Source organism: Typha angustifolia, chromosome 3, assembly GCF_048772165.1.
Source record: "Typha angustifolia cultivar Huaian chromosome 3, ASM4877216v1, whole genome shotgun sequence".
Taxonomy (NCBI): domain Eukaryota; kingdom Viridiplantae; phylum Streptophyta; class Magnoliopsida; order Poales; family Typhaceae; genus Typha; species Typha angustifolia.
The window spans coordinates 5,447,360-5,461,573 of NC_133241.1; the positions used below are offsets into that span (position 1 = coordinate 5,447,360).

General features: G+C 35.0%; 1 protein-coding gene across 2 annotated transcripts; it reads left to right on the forward strand.

Annotated features, from left to right (window-relative positions):
- LOC140758226 (probable Ufm1-specific protease) lies at window positions 1-11,125 on the forward strand. Of its 2 annotated transcripts, none has more exons than XM_073094323.1 (13): window positions 1-279; window positions 665-1,003; window positions 1,814-2,079; window positions 2,975-3,062; window positions 3,224-3,399; window positions 5,021-5,111; window positions 5,249-5,371; window positions 5,522-5,569; window positions 5,667-5,743; window positions 7,117-7,205; window positions 7,406-7,517; window positions 9,253-9,355; window positions 10,527-11,125. In XM_073094323.1, the coding sequence occupies exons 1-13, from the start codon at window positions 84-86 to the stop codon at window positions 10,754-10,756; spliced, it is 1,938 nt and encodes a 645-aa protein (XP_072950424.1). In that variant the 5' UTR covers window positions 1-83; the 3' UTR covers window positions 10,757-11,125. The 2 variants fall into 2 exon arrangements, with proteins under 2 accessions (XP_072950424.1, XP_072950425.1); XM_073094324.1 differs by having other exon boundaries at window positions 3,230-3,399.
- The last annotated feature ends 3,089 nt before the right edge of the window (window positions 11,126-14,214 follow it).

The following is a 14,214-nucleotide window of genomic DNA, read 5'->3' on the forward strand; positions in this document are numbered from 1 at the left end:
TGTGCAAGCAGAGGTAACTCCGATGTCAAACATCCGAAACCCGTAACCGCCGGCCCCCTTCCATCTCTGGAGTTGCTGTAGCCATGGATGCCGACGAGGGACGGCGCGTGCGGCTGCTGTGCCCTAAGAAGTCTCTTCTACCCTCCTCTTCCTCGCCGGGGATCCGATGGCTTATCGGATCCCCTCTCTTCCTCCCTCCGCTCACCGTCGTCGCCTCCTTCCGATGCCTCCACGCCCTCCCCGGCGATCCCTTCTCCCCCGACTTCTCCAAAGAAGCAGGTCCCCCATCCTTCCCCCTAATTAATCATTTTTATTGGCCAAAAAGTTTGTATCTTGTTGTAATTCTGAGGCTTATCTTTGATCGGTGAGAGGTTGTTCGGGTTGGGATGCCTTGATGCATTTCTTGGCAACTTAGCTTGTTTGTGTGGTGTATTTAATACAAGTTACTTTAATTTGAAAGAATATTTGACTGTTGCTTGAACTAGAGATCACCATCAACAGATATGGTCCTGTAATCTTTTCTTTTCTTTTCTTTTCTTGACAAAAAAGCCAGTTTTCAGCATTAAGCATCTCAAGTCTTCTTGCACATGCTTTCCTGTTTTGTTGCTGACGTGTTGTGATTTCTGAAATCTAATAGAGATCTTACCTTCTCAACTCTTAGCAGATGATATTAGGGCGCTACTCCTAAAAGGATTTGATATAGTAGGAGCATTATATGTTGGCTGTGAGGAAGATGCTCAGAAGGTAATCGAATCCTCTCGGAGAATGAGGTTGTCTCTTTTTGGCGAAAAAGAAAGTTATGATATGCTTGCAGCTCTTGCTAATGTGAAGACCGGTGACATTTGCTTTTTTGTCTCTGATTCATCTAAACCAAGAATTGTTGAAGCTTCTAATGTTGTGTATGAAGATAACCCTGAAAATTACTTGTGGGAGAGGGGCTGTCTTGTTCGATGTGAGCTTGCATTTAAATTGCCAATCTTTGTTCCTGTAAATAAAAAATCAGGTATGAATTTGTTGTCCCTCTTTGCATTCTTCCCCCTCTTCCAGTCTCTTTTTTCAGTTTTTCTGGAATGCTCCATTTATCACAAGACTATGCTATTCCAATTTACTCTCTTTATATCACATCTTGAATTGTCATGCACAATACAGTCATGCCATATTGGCCTCCATATTCTTGTTATTTGCAAATGCCTAAAATGTGGGCATAATACTGGTGTATGTATTCTTGTTAGGACAAAGTAAACCTAGTGATTTGTTTTTATAGAAGTATATTCAATTGAAAAAGAAATCTTCTTGGGGATAGATAGGGTAGGTTTGTGGGTGGTTCAGATCGTGGAAGAGGAGAGGTGGGCTTTTTATAAACTACCTACGTAATGTTTAAAATGCAATAGGGAACAAAAACATAACCATGTACATGTAAAAGGCAGTAAGTTCTAATGAAAATTTGATCAATAGTGCTTATAATTTTATTTAGTTATTTTTAGTGAGAGAAATTTGAGTTATTGCATTGTCAGGAAAATTTAATTGTCATGGAATTAAAAAGGTGATGCATCAATAATTTTGTACAAAATTTTTAGCATAAGTAGCTTAGTCTCCTGGCCTGGTTTACTAGTCATCTATGTGCCTTGCACTCATGATTTGTGGTATTCCACCTGCTAGTTCTAGTATTCTTGTGCCCCATTGAAATGATTATTCATAGTTATCTGGCTTTAATTCCTTAAAATTAAATTAATCAGTGGCAATCTTGTAAAATTTAAAAAATGGAACTTCTTAGATCTGCTTCACTAGTAACCTTTACCTTTTTTTTGTGCAGACGCTGAAGCAAATTTCTCTTCACTGGTTGACGCAACTGTTGCTAGACTAAGAGATCCTTCTGTTGTATACCTAGTTGAAGGGCCTCTAAATTCTGAGGAAGCACCACATTCTATTGTTTTGCATGGTAGGGAGTTGGATTTCAGTTTGCAGACTTCCAGTCATACCCCTCTGAGGACCAACGAAAAGGAATCAAGTGAAAATACTATAGCTTGTTCACACTTTTGTTCAAAGAAAAGGTCAAACTTCTCATCCACTGCCAGAGAGGTAAGCTGAAATTTAACAAGGGGATAATTTGTAATGCTACTTGTACAAATTTAAGTTGCTGGGTATGTATATCTGTAAGTAGTTTTCTAATTGAGCATATAAGAGTGTGATCCGATTGATTCTTTAAAAGGCAACTATAGAAAGTAGCTCTAGTTATCTTCTTGATAACATGCCTTATTCTAGTTTACATAAAAGCTGTGCAAAGCCCATGTCATGCATGTTCTTGTTTTTGACTTTTCCGACAAAGTAAGTGCTCGATTTATCATCTAGCGCAATATGATTTAGCTTATTTTCATATTATTTGCGACTTTTTCTTATTTATTGCTTAAGTAAAATTGGATAACATTTCAGATGCACTTATCTTCTTATAATTGAGAGCATATGTGTTTTGATTATGAAGAGGTAAGGGATGATAATTAGTCTGACAATTTGGGTATAAGATGTATTCATCGTTTCACATGGCTGGTGGTCTTTGATGGTCAGAGAAGTTTGAAATTTGGGACTAGGAGAATTGAGTTTTCTAAGACAAATTATATTGATGCTTTAATCAGTTATAAAGCATGCGTTAACAGATTGCATCAGTCTACCTTAACGGACTGCTTCAGCCTTATCTAATATGAAGTAAAGCACTTCTTTCTGAATTTGAAGACGATTGGCATGCTTTATATGCAAGCATCTGTAGGATAGTACTCTCTAGATAAAGCTGTTTAAAATTTGAACAACTTGTTTCCCCTTTCTACAAGTAATCTCTTCTAGAAAATGTAGCTATCAGAGAGGGGAATGAATTATCTTTTGCTTAGGCTGTTCTGCATGCATTTTTGTGGATATAACTCCTAAAATTCGAGAAAACAAAAATAAAATGAAAACAATAATTTCTGACTGTTTTAATTGCTAGAGTGCAGATGCAATTCGAGTAACTGTCCTGTTCAATCAGTCAAGAAATAGCCTTAAAATGCGTGTTCCGATTGCTGAGTACTTACCAGGTGCTATTGATCTTCCGTGCCTATTAATCCACTATTTTTCTTTTCCATTTTCTTCAGTTAACATGGAAATATGGATTTATTAATTTATATACACGTTCTTTTGCTTGTAAGGTATTATGTATTCCAACCTACTTTAGTTGATAATGAATGCTTCTTTTCAGCTTCAGAACCAGCAATGATCTCAGTGATTAGTCTGAAGCTAGACGTACTTTGTTATACTTCGAAAGATTTTCCTGTGGCTGCTGCTGTGTCTAAACTGATCATTCCTGGATGTGTTGATCAGTTAGATGTTATGAAAAAGGCTGCTATTCCGGAGCTTTTATCACAACACCCTCAGGTAAACTATCTATTTGTTAAAGTGAGAGTCAGGAATAAGGAACGGGCAGTATGCTTATTAGTGGTATTGTGTTTATTTGTAGAATTTTGTCATCCACATCCACATTCTGAGAACTTGCCTGATACTGTTATGCTACAGCTACAGTAAAGTTTTCAGTTTCATTAGAAACTGCTTTGGGAGAGTGAGTATAGGGAATTTTCTATTCCATAAAAATATGTTATCAGAAGAAATTATTCTATAAAAATGTGAAAATCATCAGCATTTGGCAGGGTTAGGTTAAACATTACTTTCTTGAGATATACCTTGGTACTATTGTGCCGTAGAAAGAACATAAGCACTTGTGAGTACCTTGTAGTAAGACTTATAATGTTCATTTTATTGGACGATTGAATCATCTTGCAGTTCAAAAGAGAATAGGTCTCTCCTGGTCAGTTTTTAAGAGTTTCTTAGTTGGCACATAAGAATTAAAATTAACAACTATAATTTTGGCTTTTCACATAATCTTAGAGTATTTCTGGACCAGGACCTATGGTTTTAGTAGGACTAATCTTTCTTGCTGTTGATTCTTCATCTCCAAGAAATTCTCTGATGTTGCTCCATGGTGTAATGAAGTAGGTGGCTTTGCTTGGTTTTAAGCATTACCTAGGTGGCTTTGCTTGGTTTTAAGCATTACCTAGGTGGCTTTGCTTGGTTCCAAGCATTACATAGGTGGCTAACAGTAGGCTGAGAACTGGTTTTAATATTCTCCATTCAGTTTTGTGGACCAATGAAGTGGAAAAAGATATGTTGGTCATTTTTAGGCAAATTTAAATATATGCTAGCAAGTCCTGCATGCAAATGAGCTACTCCTGCTTTTATGCAGAAACTAAGCTATATGTCATGCAAATAGTTGCGTTAAGCTACAAGTGTTTGAAGTATTATAAGTTAGATGCATCCTGTATCAACGATGGTCATGCTAGTGACATGTGCCATGCTGTACTACCATCGGCATGGCACTCCCCGACGTACCAGTGGCACACCCATGTATGCCATTGGCACGTATTTAACATATTTTTAATAAAAACTTTAGACTATTTAGAGATTTTTTTGGGGTTTTCGGCATATAAATCTTTGATTTTTTATTTAAATATATTTATTAAAACCTATATTATAGTGTTTTATCTTTATTTTATTTTGTTACCGGCCTATTTTATTAAAGATAAATTAATAGTTAAATATAAATATTATTCAATACAAATATGATTGAATATATTTATTAAAACTAATATTAATGATTGAACACTCCATAATATGATTGAATGCTCTATAATATAATTAAACACATAATATTAATTAATAATAGTTAATAATTAAAACTAATAAATAGTAGAATGTAAAATGACGGGAAGGATCAAAGATTTTATTTTATGATAATTGATGGAAATAGAAAAAAAAAAAGACGCCACATCGGCACGGAGACCGGCACGGGGTCGTGCCACTAGCACACCCCATGCCAAGTGCAGTACCACCACCGACATGACCATCCTTGTCCTATATGTCTTAAAATTTTACTAAGCTTTTCTTTGTCAAAGGATGTTATACTTAAGTTCCTATTATAAATTAGTTTCTTTTATGTTTGCAGCTTAGTCCATACCACTTTCTTCCTCCTGGACTTTTTATTCCAGTAACTGCTGTATATGAACTCAGTTATGGGGAAACAGAAGAAAAACAAGGTAAGAAAAATACAAGGTGAATCCATTTCAGTAGAAAGTTCTGCTGCTATGTGAAGCTCAATATAGAAACAAAGAAAAAAATGGTTTTTGATTGCTGGTGCTAGTTCTTAGCTAAGGACTGTAATTTAATTATGCAGGTGAAATAAGAAAATCTCTGCACTTGCGACTGGGCTTACCATTGGACCGTCCTCTTTTGCGCATCGCTAATGCATTATCTTTTAGTGTCAGAGGAAGTAGAGAGAGCAACCTCACAAAAGATGGTACTTGATCATTAGTCTCAACATGTTTGTTATTGTGTACGCTGAACATGCTATTTTCTTTGCCTTCTATTTTCATACGTAATAATTATCTGCTTAAAGGAAAATAAAGTGTATTAAAACATATCAAATTTATGTCAACAATGTTTTCAGGTTCTTCCTTACTTCAAGATGTCCACACTGGCATTCCAAATAGTGGTGGTTAGTCTTCTGTGCCTCTTTACCTAATGAAGGGGACAGTACATTTCAACAACTTTGTCTTGCGGATATTATGAAATGACTTTTGTTGTATTTGCAGTTTCTGGTGGGATCATCTCTCTAATTGACGGTTCCTATGAATACTATCATTATCTTCTTGATGGAATTGATGACAATGTAAAGTATCTACTTTGATGAAAGTTTCTGTAATTATTATTTTTTCTATAATTGAAGTGATGTCACATAGAATCACATAGTTATATACTTGTTATTCATGCGATGCACAAAACAGAGTGGCTTTTTGCCATTCTTGTGCCATGTTAATGACATGATTTATTTCTTTGTTTTGCACATATTCGTCGTTCTTTTTAGCTGGTTTAACGAAAGTTCATTGTTATAATTCCTATGTTTCCTAAGTCTGCTTTTTTTTTCCTCACTTAATGGAATCTGAAATATAACATTACTTCCTTGAACTGATTCATGTATTTAAGAGATACACATCAATGTGGAGCTGATTTTAACCCTCAAAATGGTCAAAAGCTTAAGACTAACAGAAAGATATACAGACTATTAAAAAAATCGGTCTCAGAAACATTTCTAGTGGAGAGTGCAAGCAGGAGCAGCAGAAACTGTTAATGAGAAATACAGTAAAAAGATCATTTGTTTCTCTCTATATGCTCTCCTGATTCTTTTTTTAATTTTTTTTTATGTCTTATGATTTGGAGAACACCTGATCTCACTGTTCTACATGCTTGTTAAACACAGAAACGCATTGGAACATATGGAGGATTGAAAATATATTTGACTTCCACTTGTGCAACTCTAACAAGCATAACATCTGTTATGCAAACCATCCCCAACAACCCACTCATCTTCAACTTGATTTTTTTTTTCTTGTTGCCTTATCTAGACTTTTGGAATTTGATTTGTAGGTATACACCTTTCCTGTATAATGGTACAAAGAGATGGTTAACAAATAGTTACTTGAAGTCTTCAAGAATTCTTCTCAAGAGTCAAGAATATAAACATTTGATGCTAGTTACACATCCCTTGATACTTTAGAATATTATGATCTTCTCCTGGCATCTCAAGGGACATTTTGCAGAAGCATCATGTTGAATTTTGTAATTATTACTACTAATCCCTAAAATGTATTGATGGTTGCATGCCATCTCATCTATCAAATTGCTTAGTGTCCTCCTGGAAGTTTCTTGTCATCATGGAAATCTCCTCCTATAATGGGAATTGACTTTTTCCAGCTTTGAAAGAGTTTCAGTCAAGATTCTATGTGATTCTACAATTTATTTATTTTTCCTTTGTTTTGATTTTGAATTATCTTTTTACATTTATAATGCTATATCTTTGTAATATCTGTTGTCAATTGTCTCAATTATTGCTATCTCCCTTGTCATAACGTGGTTACTCTTATCTTCTTTTCTTCTTTGGCACAGTAATTATCATTATACTCATTATTATTCTTCCAGATATTTCTAGCTTTTTGTTATCTGCTTTGTACCTATGAGGTTCTTACTGATTAAAGCTTTATGCAGGGATGGGGGTGTGCTTACCGCTCTTTACAGACTATCATATCCTGGTATAGACTTCAGCAGTACACATCCATAGATGTTCCTTCACACAGGTTTGAAACTTGCTACCTTTCATAAATCCCTGTTCCTTGCATCTAATTGTAGCTAGTTATCTTTTTTACATTACTGTAAACTTTTCTGATAATAATTCACTTTGATTTTTCTTTCGTGAGCAATTTATAATAGAGTTGATATTATGTCAATGTTGGCGATGTCTCATTTTTATCATCTGATTGTTGCCCTTCCATTTCAGGAAGATTCAGCAAGCCCTTGTTGAGATTGGTGACAAGGATCCCTCATTCATTGGATCTCGTGAGTGGATTGGAGCCATTGAATTAAGCTTTGTTTTGGATAAACTCCTCGGTGTAAGATTTCTCGTATTATAGATTCAATTTGTATTGTTCTAAGGAGGTGGTGAAACTGATGATTTTAAATGTCAAATTGCTATACTTGTTTTCATTTGTTTGATGAACATATTTGTGATAGGGGCATATAGTATATGAATAATTTGATATAATACATCTTATGATGAATAGAAAGCTTTAATACAGAAAATGTCCAAGCTAATTGAGCAATGTTGATCAAGCAACTGAATGAGCATATGGGGGATGTCACTCTGTGTCAACTGTGCCAGTCAGCATGTGTCGTGCCAATGGCTAATTGACTCTCTAGTGCCACTGACACAATAATCTTAGCAAGTCACCAATATTTTGCATTGCAAGCTGATAAGTTATGCGAAAATACAGTCGTTTGAAGGTCACATCAGCAATTATACAAGTTGGTAGTTAATATAAATCAGAAAAGAATGGCATGCAAATTTGAGATTAAATATATATCATGTATTTCAATATTTGAGAGGTCTTGGTCAATGATGGTCATGCCGTACGACATGTGCCGCATCACAGCGCATGCTGATGTACAGCACAACCTGCTCTACTTTCGACCCCATGCAAGAGAGGGAGAGAGAAAAGACGAGAGAGGAAGGAATATTCCTACCTTGCCGTTATTGTCGCCCTTGTCGTAGCCTCTATCGTCCTCATCATTGCACTTGCCGGTGCACTTCTCTATCATTTGCCTGCCCTAGGTGAGAACGAAGAAGATGATGACAAGGTCGTAATTAAAAGGATCTGCAGATGGATCTAACTTCAATAGCGGATGAAGAAGACAATGGCAATGTCGTAACTAAAAGGATCCGCAAACAGATGTAACTTTAATAGCAGATGAAGAAGATGATGGCAAGGTCAAAAATTAAAAGGATCCACAAACCGACCTAAGTAGCAGATCAGAACATGAACGATGGAGAAGTGCAACGACAAGGGTGATGGCGACGGCTTCTGCAATAATGCTCTCCACCATGGAGAGAAGCACAACAGTGATGGTGATGGCAATGATGCTCCCTGCACGAGCCATGCGTCTGGTACTACACCGCACGACAAATACCTATTGACTCAAGGATCAGGATGACCATCATGACTCTTACTACATAGATTGATAATTCATGTTGAACTTGTTCCTTAAGCAGTCCTTTTAGACAAGCAACTTATAAGCTAGCCAAGATCTGTCCTGGAGCAGATCAGTCAGCTTGAACTCTGATCTTTAATAAGTGATCCAAGCTAAATCTTAACCTGTCATAGGCATCGAATGATATCCAGGTATGTTAGGCAGATGCATGAGTAAATGCAAGAATTGTGCAGGGATTAAGTGCCTAACCAGTGCCTACTGTCTTAGTGAAATCTGCTGATTTTCGTGGATTACTTGTTCTGTTATTTATCTACTAATCTTTTTATCGTGAACAACTTACTGCATTCCAATTACTGAAAGTAAACTAATGACATAATATAGTTGGAGGCTTGGTGCATCCTACTGTATTCTTTCCATGTGATGGTCACATTCATCTACTCAAATGTATTAATTTATCTTAGTGTTACTAAATCTGATCATAATATATGGTAACATCTTTCCATGTGACTTCATGTGTATTATGATATTAAGTTTCCCCTCATTTTGTTTACTGGAGGAGGATATTTTGCACGTAATCAATATTCTACTCTGTTGGCAAAAAGGATTTGCTTTACTGGGAAGTACTATTACTTGGAACAGGTTAGCTGCAAGATCATAAATGTGAGATCTGGTGAAGAACTTCCTGAGAAATGCAGAGAGCTTGCCAGGCATTTTGAGACACAGGGAACCCCTGTAATGATTGGTAAGTACTTTCAGATAATGATACCATTGGTCTTTTTTGCGCCAATCTGATCCATAGTAGTGGTAGATTTCTGGATGAGTGTTGTAGAAGTTTTAAAATCCTGTTGCACGTTGTTTAGTTCTCCATTTTTGTTACTCCTTTTCAACCTCTTTTGTTGTAGGACTAGGGGTGTAATTGAGCCGAGCTTATTTGACCTGACCTTACCTTGACATTAACTCTGATCAGAATTCTTATAGTCAAGGTCAGCTTGTTTTATTTCAATTAGAACCTATTTTGAGTTGAGCCAAGCTCAAGCCTATTCAAGATCAAGCCTAGATGAGCCATTTGATAAGCACAATCAAGAATATTTCAAGCCAAATTTAATTCAAGTTTTGATCAACTCAAGATTGAATTAAGTCAAGCTCGATTGAGAGAATAGATATGTACCTTCATACCTTTATATAATGCTTCTAATTTCTAATTATATACATTTATATTTCGAGCTTTATTGAGTTGAGCCTGAGTGAGCCTACATTTGGTCAAACTTGTCTTGAAATTAATTTCAAGCCTATACCAATGAATCAAGCTTGGCTCATTTACAGACGAATTGAGCTTGATCTTGTCTTACCGAGCCAAGCTCAAGACAGCTTGATTATTTTGACAGCCCTATGCAGGCGGTTTCTTGTTGCACACTTGGATGATCCCACTCTAGGTGCTAATTCTTTGACATCTCTAGACTCTTGTATAGTTTGTGCTCACTTACGTTCTTGTACGTATTATGTTAGAGAGACATATCATCTTGCTATATCATGTGATTCTTCTCTCTATTTGATACGTTTGTGAAATATTATATATATAGACATATAGAGAACTTTTGGTACCATTGGTTCTGCCTCAAGATTGCAAACTGCCTTTCAAATCTGAATTTGTATGCTGAGTGCAAATTTATCTGTTATCTTTACATGAGAATACTGGTTACAATCTTGTGCTCTTTCAATTCAGAAAGAGCATTTAAGGCCCTGACTGACTAGAAATAAGGATTATTACTTGACAAAGTAATCTTATAGAGGTCCATTTCTTAGCATGTACTTGCATAGTTCAGGAGATAAGCAGTCTCTTTTTTTTTTTTTAAAAAAAATCCAGCATTTATATATTTATTTGTAATTATACATTGTCATGGCAAATGATGCAGGCGGTGGAGTCCTGGCATATACCCTCTTGGGAGTTGAATACAATGAAGCGAGTGGTGATTGTGCCTTTCTCATCCTTGATCCACACTATACTGGCAATGATGATCTAAAGAAGATTGTAAATGGTGGATGGTGTGGATGGAAAAAGGCCGTGGATAGCAAAGGCCGGAATTTCTTCTTGAAGGATAAATTCTATAATCTTCTGCTCCCCCAGAGGCCAAACATGGTCTGAGATTTTTTTGGAGATATGTCGAATGATCAATGAAGCAAGCAATAGAATATGGAAAATTAGAGCACTACAGAAGCATTCAAAGAGAAGCTAGCTAGCAACTTTCATGCTTTGTTCTGTACTCACATTTCTGATCTTACGTTGACATTCATTCTGGACATGTGTTGATTATTTAATCAGATTGTTCTTAAGGTATTGTACAATTCAATCAGAATCTGGGCCACAATTAAAAATGTTTTAAAGTTTTCATGCTTGTAAAAGATTGTATAGCCAGTTGACTTGCCTGATTTCAGGTTACTTGTTACACCAAAGAGGCTCGTTTTCGTGCCACAATTATACGTCATTGTGGAGTTCATTTTGGTTGACGTAAAAGTATGGGATTTGTTCACAATACTTATTTCATTCTAACTTTGTTATTAGCATGCAGCTCACTCATCCTCCTGGCCAACTTGTTGGTTAAAACAATGTCTGGCTATCGCCTTGCACTTTCTTGTGGAGACATTATGTACAATCTCAGCACAATAAGTTCTATATATATATATATATTTGGTTTTATTAATCGATACGTAAGCATAATAAGTTTAACAAAAAATTTACTAAATATTTATCGAGGGAGTGGAGTGGCGGCTTAGCATTTAAGTCGTATTGTACATCATTAAATAATTTCAATAAACTTCTAAACCCTAATAACCATAACAGCCCTTGAGGATGCGTAAAAAATTAAGTATTTCTTACGCTATCTTATTAAGTTGGATTTGTATCACTAATCTTCCTACACTTATTTTGACCAAGTTATAATTGTTAGAATTTTCATTCAAAGTTACCAATGCTTGTGCCTTTCTAATTTAAAGTTTGTTGCCAATTCGAAAAAATTACTTTGCCCCTCTTTTTTTTTAAACAAAAAGATTGTATCACTTGAATTTTTTCTCGGGATACATATTTATTTAACAAAAGTAAAATCATTTAAGTGATTTTGCCATCTTTATTAACAACATTTGTATTTGTAGGTAAACTTTTGATTCGAAGGGAGTAAAATGTATTTGGTCAAAAATAAAACATCAATCTTCGTGTTGTATTAGTTCTCTCAAAGTATTGATATAAGTATACCTGGATTAATTATACTTAGACCCTCTGTACAAACTTTTTTTTGTCGCAGTGTATATACTAATTGTTTGTTTAATTTTCCTTTCAAAAATATCACATGACTATTATGCGATCAATTAGACACTAAGAGAACCATTTTACCCTAATTTTAGAGAGAATAAAGGGAAATAAATTGATGATTAGATGATCATTTGCTATTTTTCAACTACATCTTTAGAAGGTAAGCGATATTAGATAACTAGTTGAGCAGACTAAAATGCCACAATAATTTAATAAGAAGGTATATGTGAACAATAAAAATGTTTAGGCGATCTAAATGTAATTAACTCTTAATTTAAAATTTTCAAGCATAGCAAATAGTAAGTTCTTTCATGGTTATTATTTCTCCAATAATTTCTTCTTCTTTTTTCTGTTGAGAGAAATAAGATCTTAATATTATCCTAGTTAAACCCGGTACCGCTAGGATTCGAAGACGGTAATACTTATATAATATGAACTTCTTCAACCATCTAAGAACTATTTTATCCTCAATTAGTTAGTCTTATTTTTTTAAGAGTAAACTTGATTAGATATTAGAAAATATAAAAATATATTTTGTTACTAAACTAGTTTAAGAATCCCTAAACGAGTTCACGAGGAGTCTCTAAACTCAAACAAAACATTGCCGTAGTATCTGCACCCAAGTGGTTTATGGGTTAATAAGTCATACAACAACATCCATATCCATATGATTCAGCTTCTTACTAATCTTTTGGAGTCTTCTTTCCAGCCATATTAATTAAAAAGCAATAGATTGGAAGAGCCTGCACTCCACTGCAGTTTCCAAGCCAAACCTGGAGAAAAGTTATGTTAGCAACCTCATTAATAGTATTAGTATTAATATTATTATTATTATTATTGGAGTTGTTCATAGATGAAAGCTAACGATGACGTAAAGGGCCAATAACTATGACTTCCAATTCTACCACCACCTTACATTAAGAATCTAAGAGAGCCCTCCATTTATTGGGTGCTTATTTTTTTTTAATATGTCAACCAATCATTGTCAAAGTAAGCAACCTAAATAAGGCAGCAGATCCATCCTTGGCTGCAGGAATTTATGGCAACATGTTTTACATCAAAAAAAGACGACAAAGAAAAAGAGAAAATTTCCCGAGGATACTCGGAGTATCCCTATATAAAACAAAAATATTAAAAAAAATAGCGAGTCAAAAGTTATTTTTTTTTTTTGAGTTAAATGCATTTATCTTCCCGTAGGTAGTGAAATTATACGATTTGTTGCACTTTTAGTAATGACCCAAAATCAAAATACATCCTAAATTTTAAAATACCGAAAAGAAAAAATAGCGAGTCAAAAGTATTTTTTTCTTTTTGAGTTAAATGTATTTATCTTCCCGTAGTTAGTGAAATTATACGATTTCAGTAATACCCCAAATCAAAATACATCCTAAATTTTAAAATACAGTGTTTGATTCTTTTTCTTTCTTTCTTTCATTCTTGGTTAAACAAACTCAGATAATACTCATACAAGAGCTCTTAATCTTCTTAGTAAACAACTATATAGAAAAATGACAAAAACACTATTTTCACTACTGAAGCACATTCAAAGAAGAAATTGGGGGTTGATGATATTTTCTTCCAAACATTTCTATCATGGATGTTAATAATTGCTTACTTTTCAGAGCCTATGGGACTAAATGTACCAAGCCAAAATTCATAGAGGCACCCTGATTCTAGGCCTAACCCAGTAGGCTAATCTGTATTTAATCATAACTTGTCATGTCAAATGCTGCATGATTTAAATTGAGAGCCAACCATAGCCTGTGCTGCCAAACACCCCCCAAACTACAGTAAGCTCATGCAATCCTTCTCCTACTTATATTCTAATTCCAAACAGAAACAAAACAGAAACAAAACAAATTATTTGGTTGTTGGTAGCTCGGTTTCATGATTCGATTTAGTTCAATAGGTTAGCGGTGCATTAATTTAAAGGAGCAGTTCAATAGCGCGAAGTGGCTCAGACAACCAGTGAGACATGGAAGAAGAATTTTGTCATCTGGAGGTAATTGTCAAAGCATTAGGTCTGTCTCTCATTTAATTCAACCCATCAAGCAATTTAATAGATATCATAGAAGGTAGATGCCAATTGCCATGGGAAGTCCCCTTTTCTTGGGCATTTTGTTGCCATTGCATACCCATCTTTTACTGCATTTCAAGTTTCATTGCTTAAAGAAATATATCTATATATATATATACTTCTTTTCATGTATAGCTGCAAAGAACCAACTTCTGTTAGTTCACAATGAATATTTCCAATATTTGCAAACATATCCTTCCTCTTTTCTCTCTTCTGTACA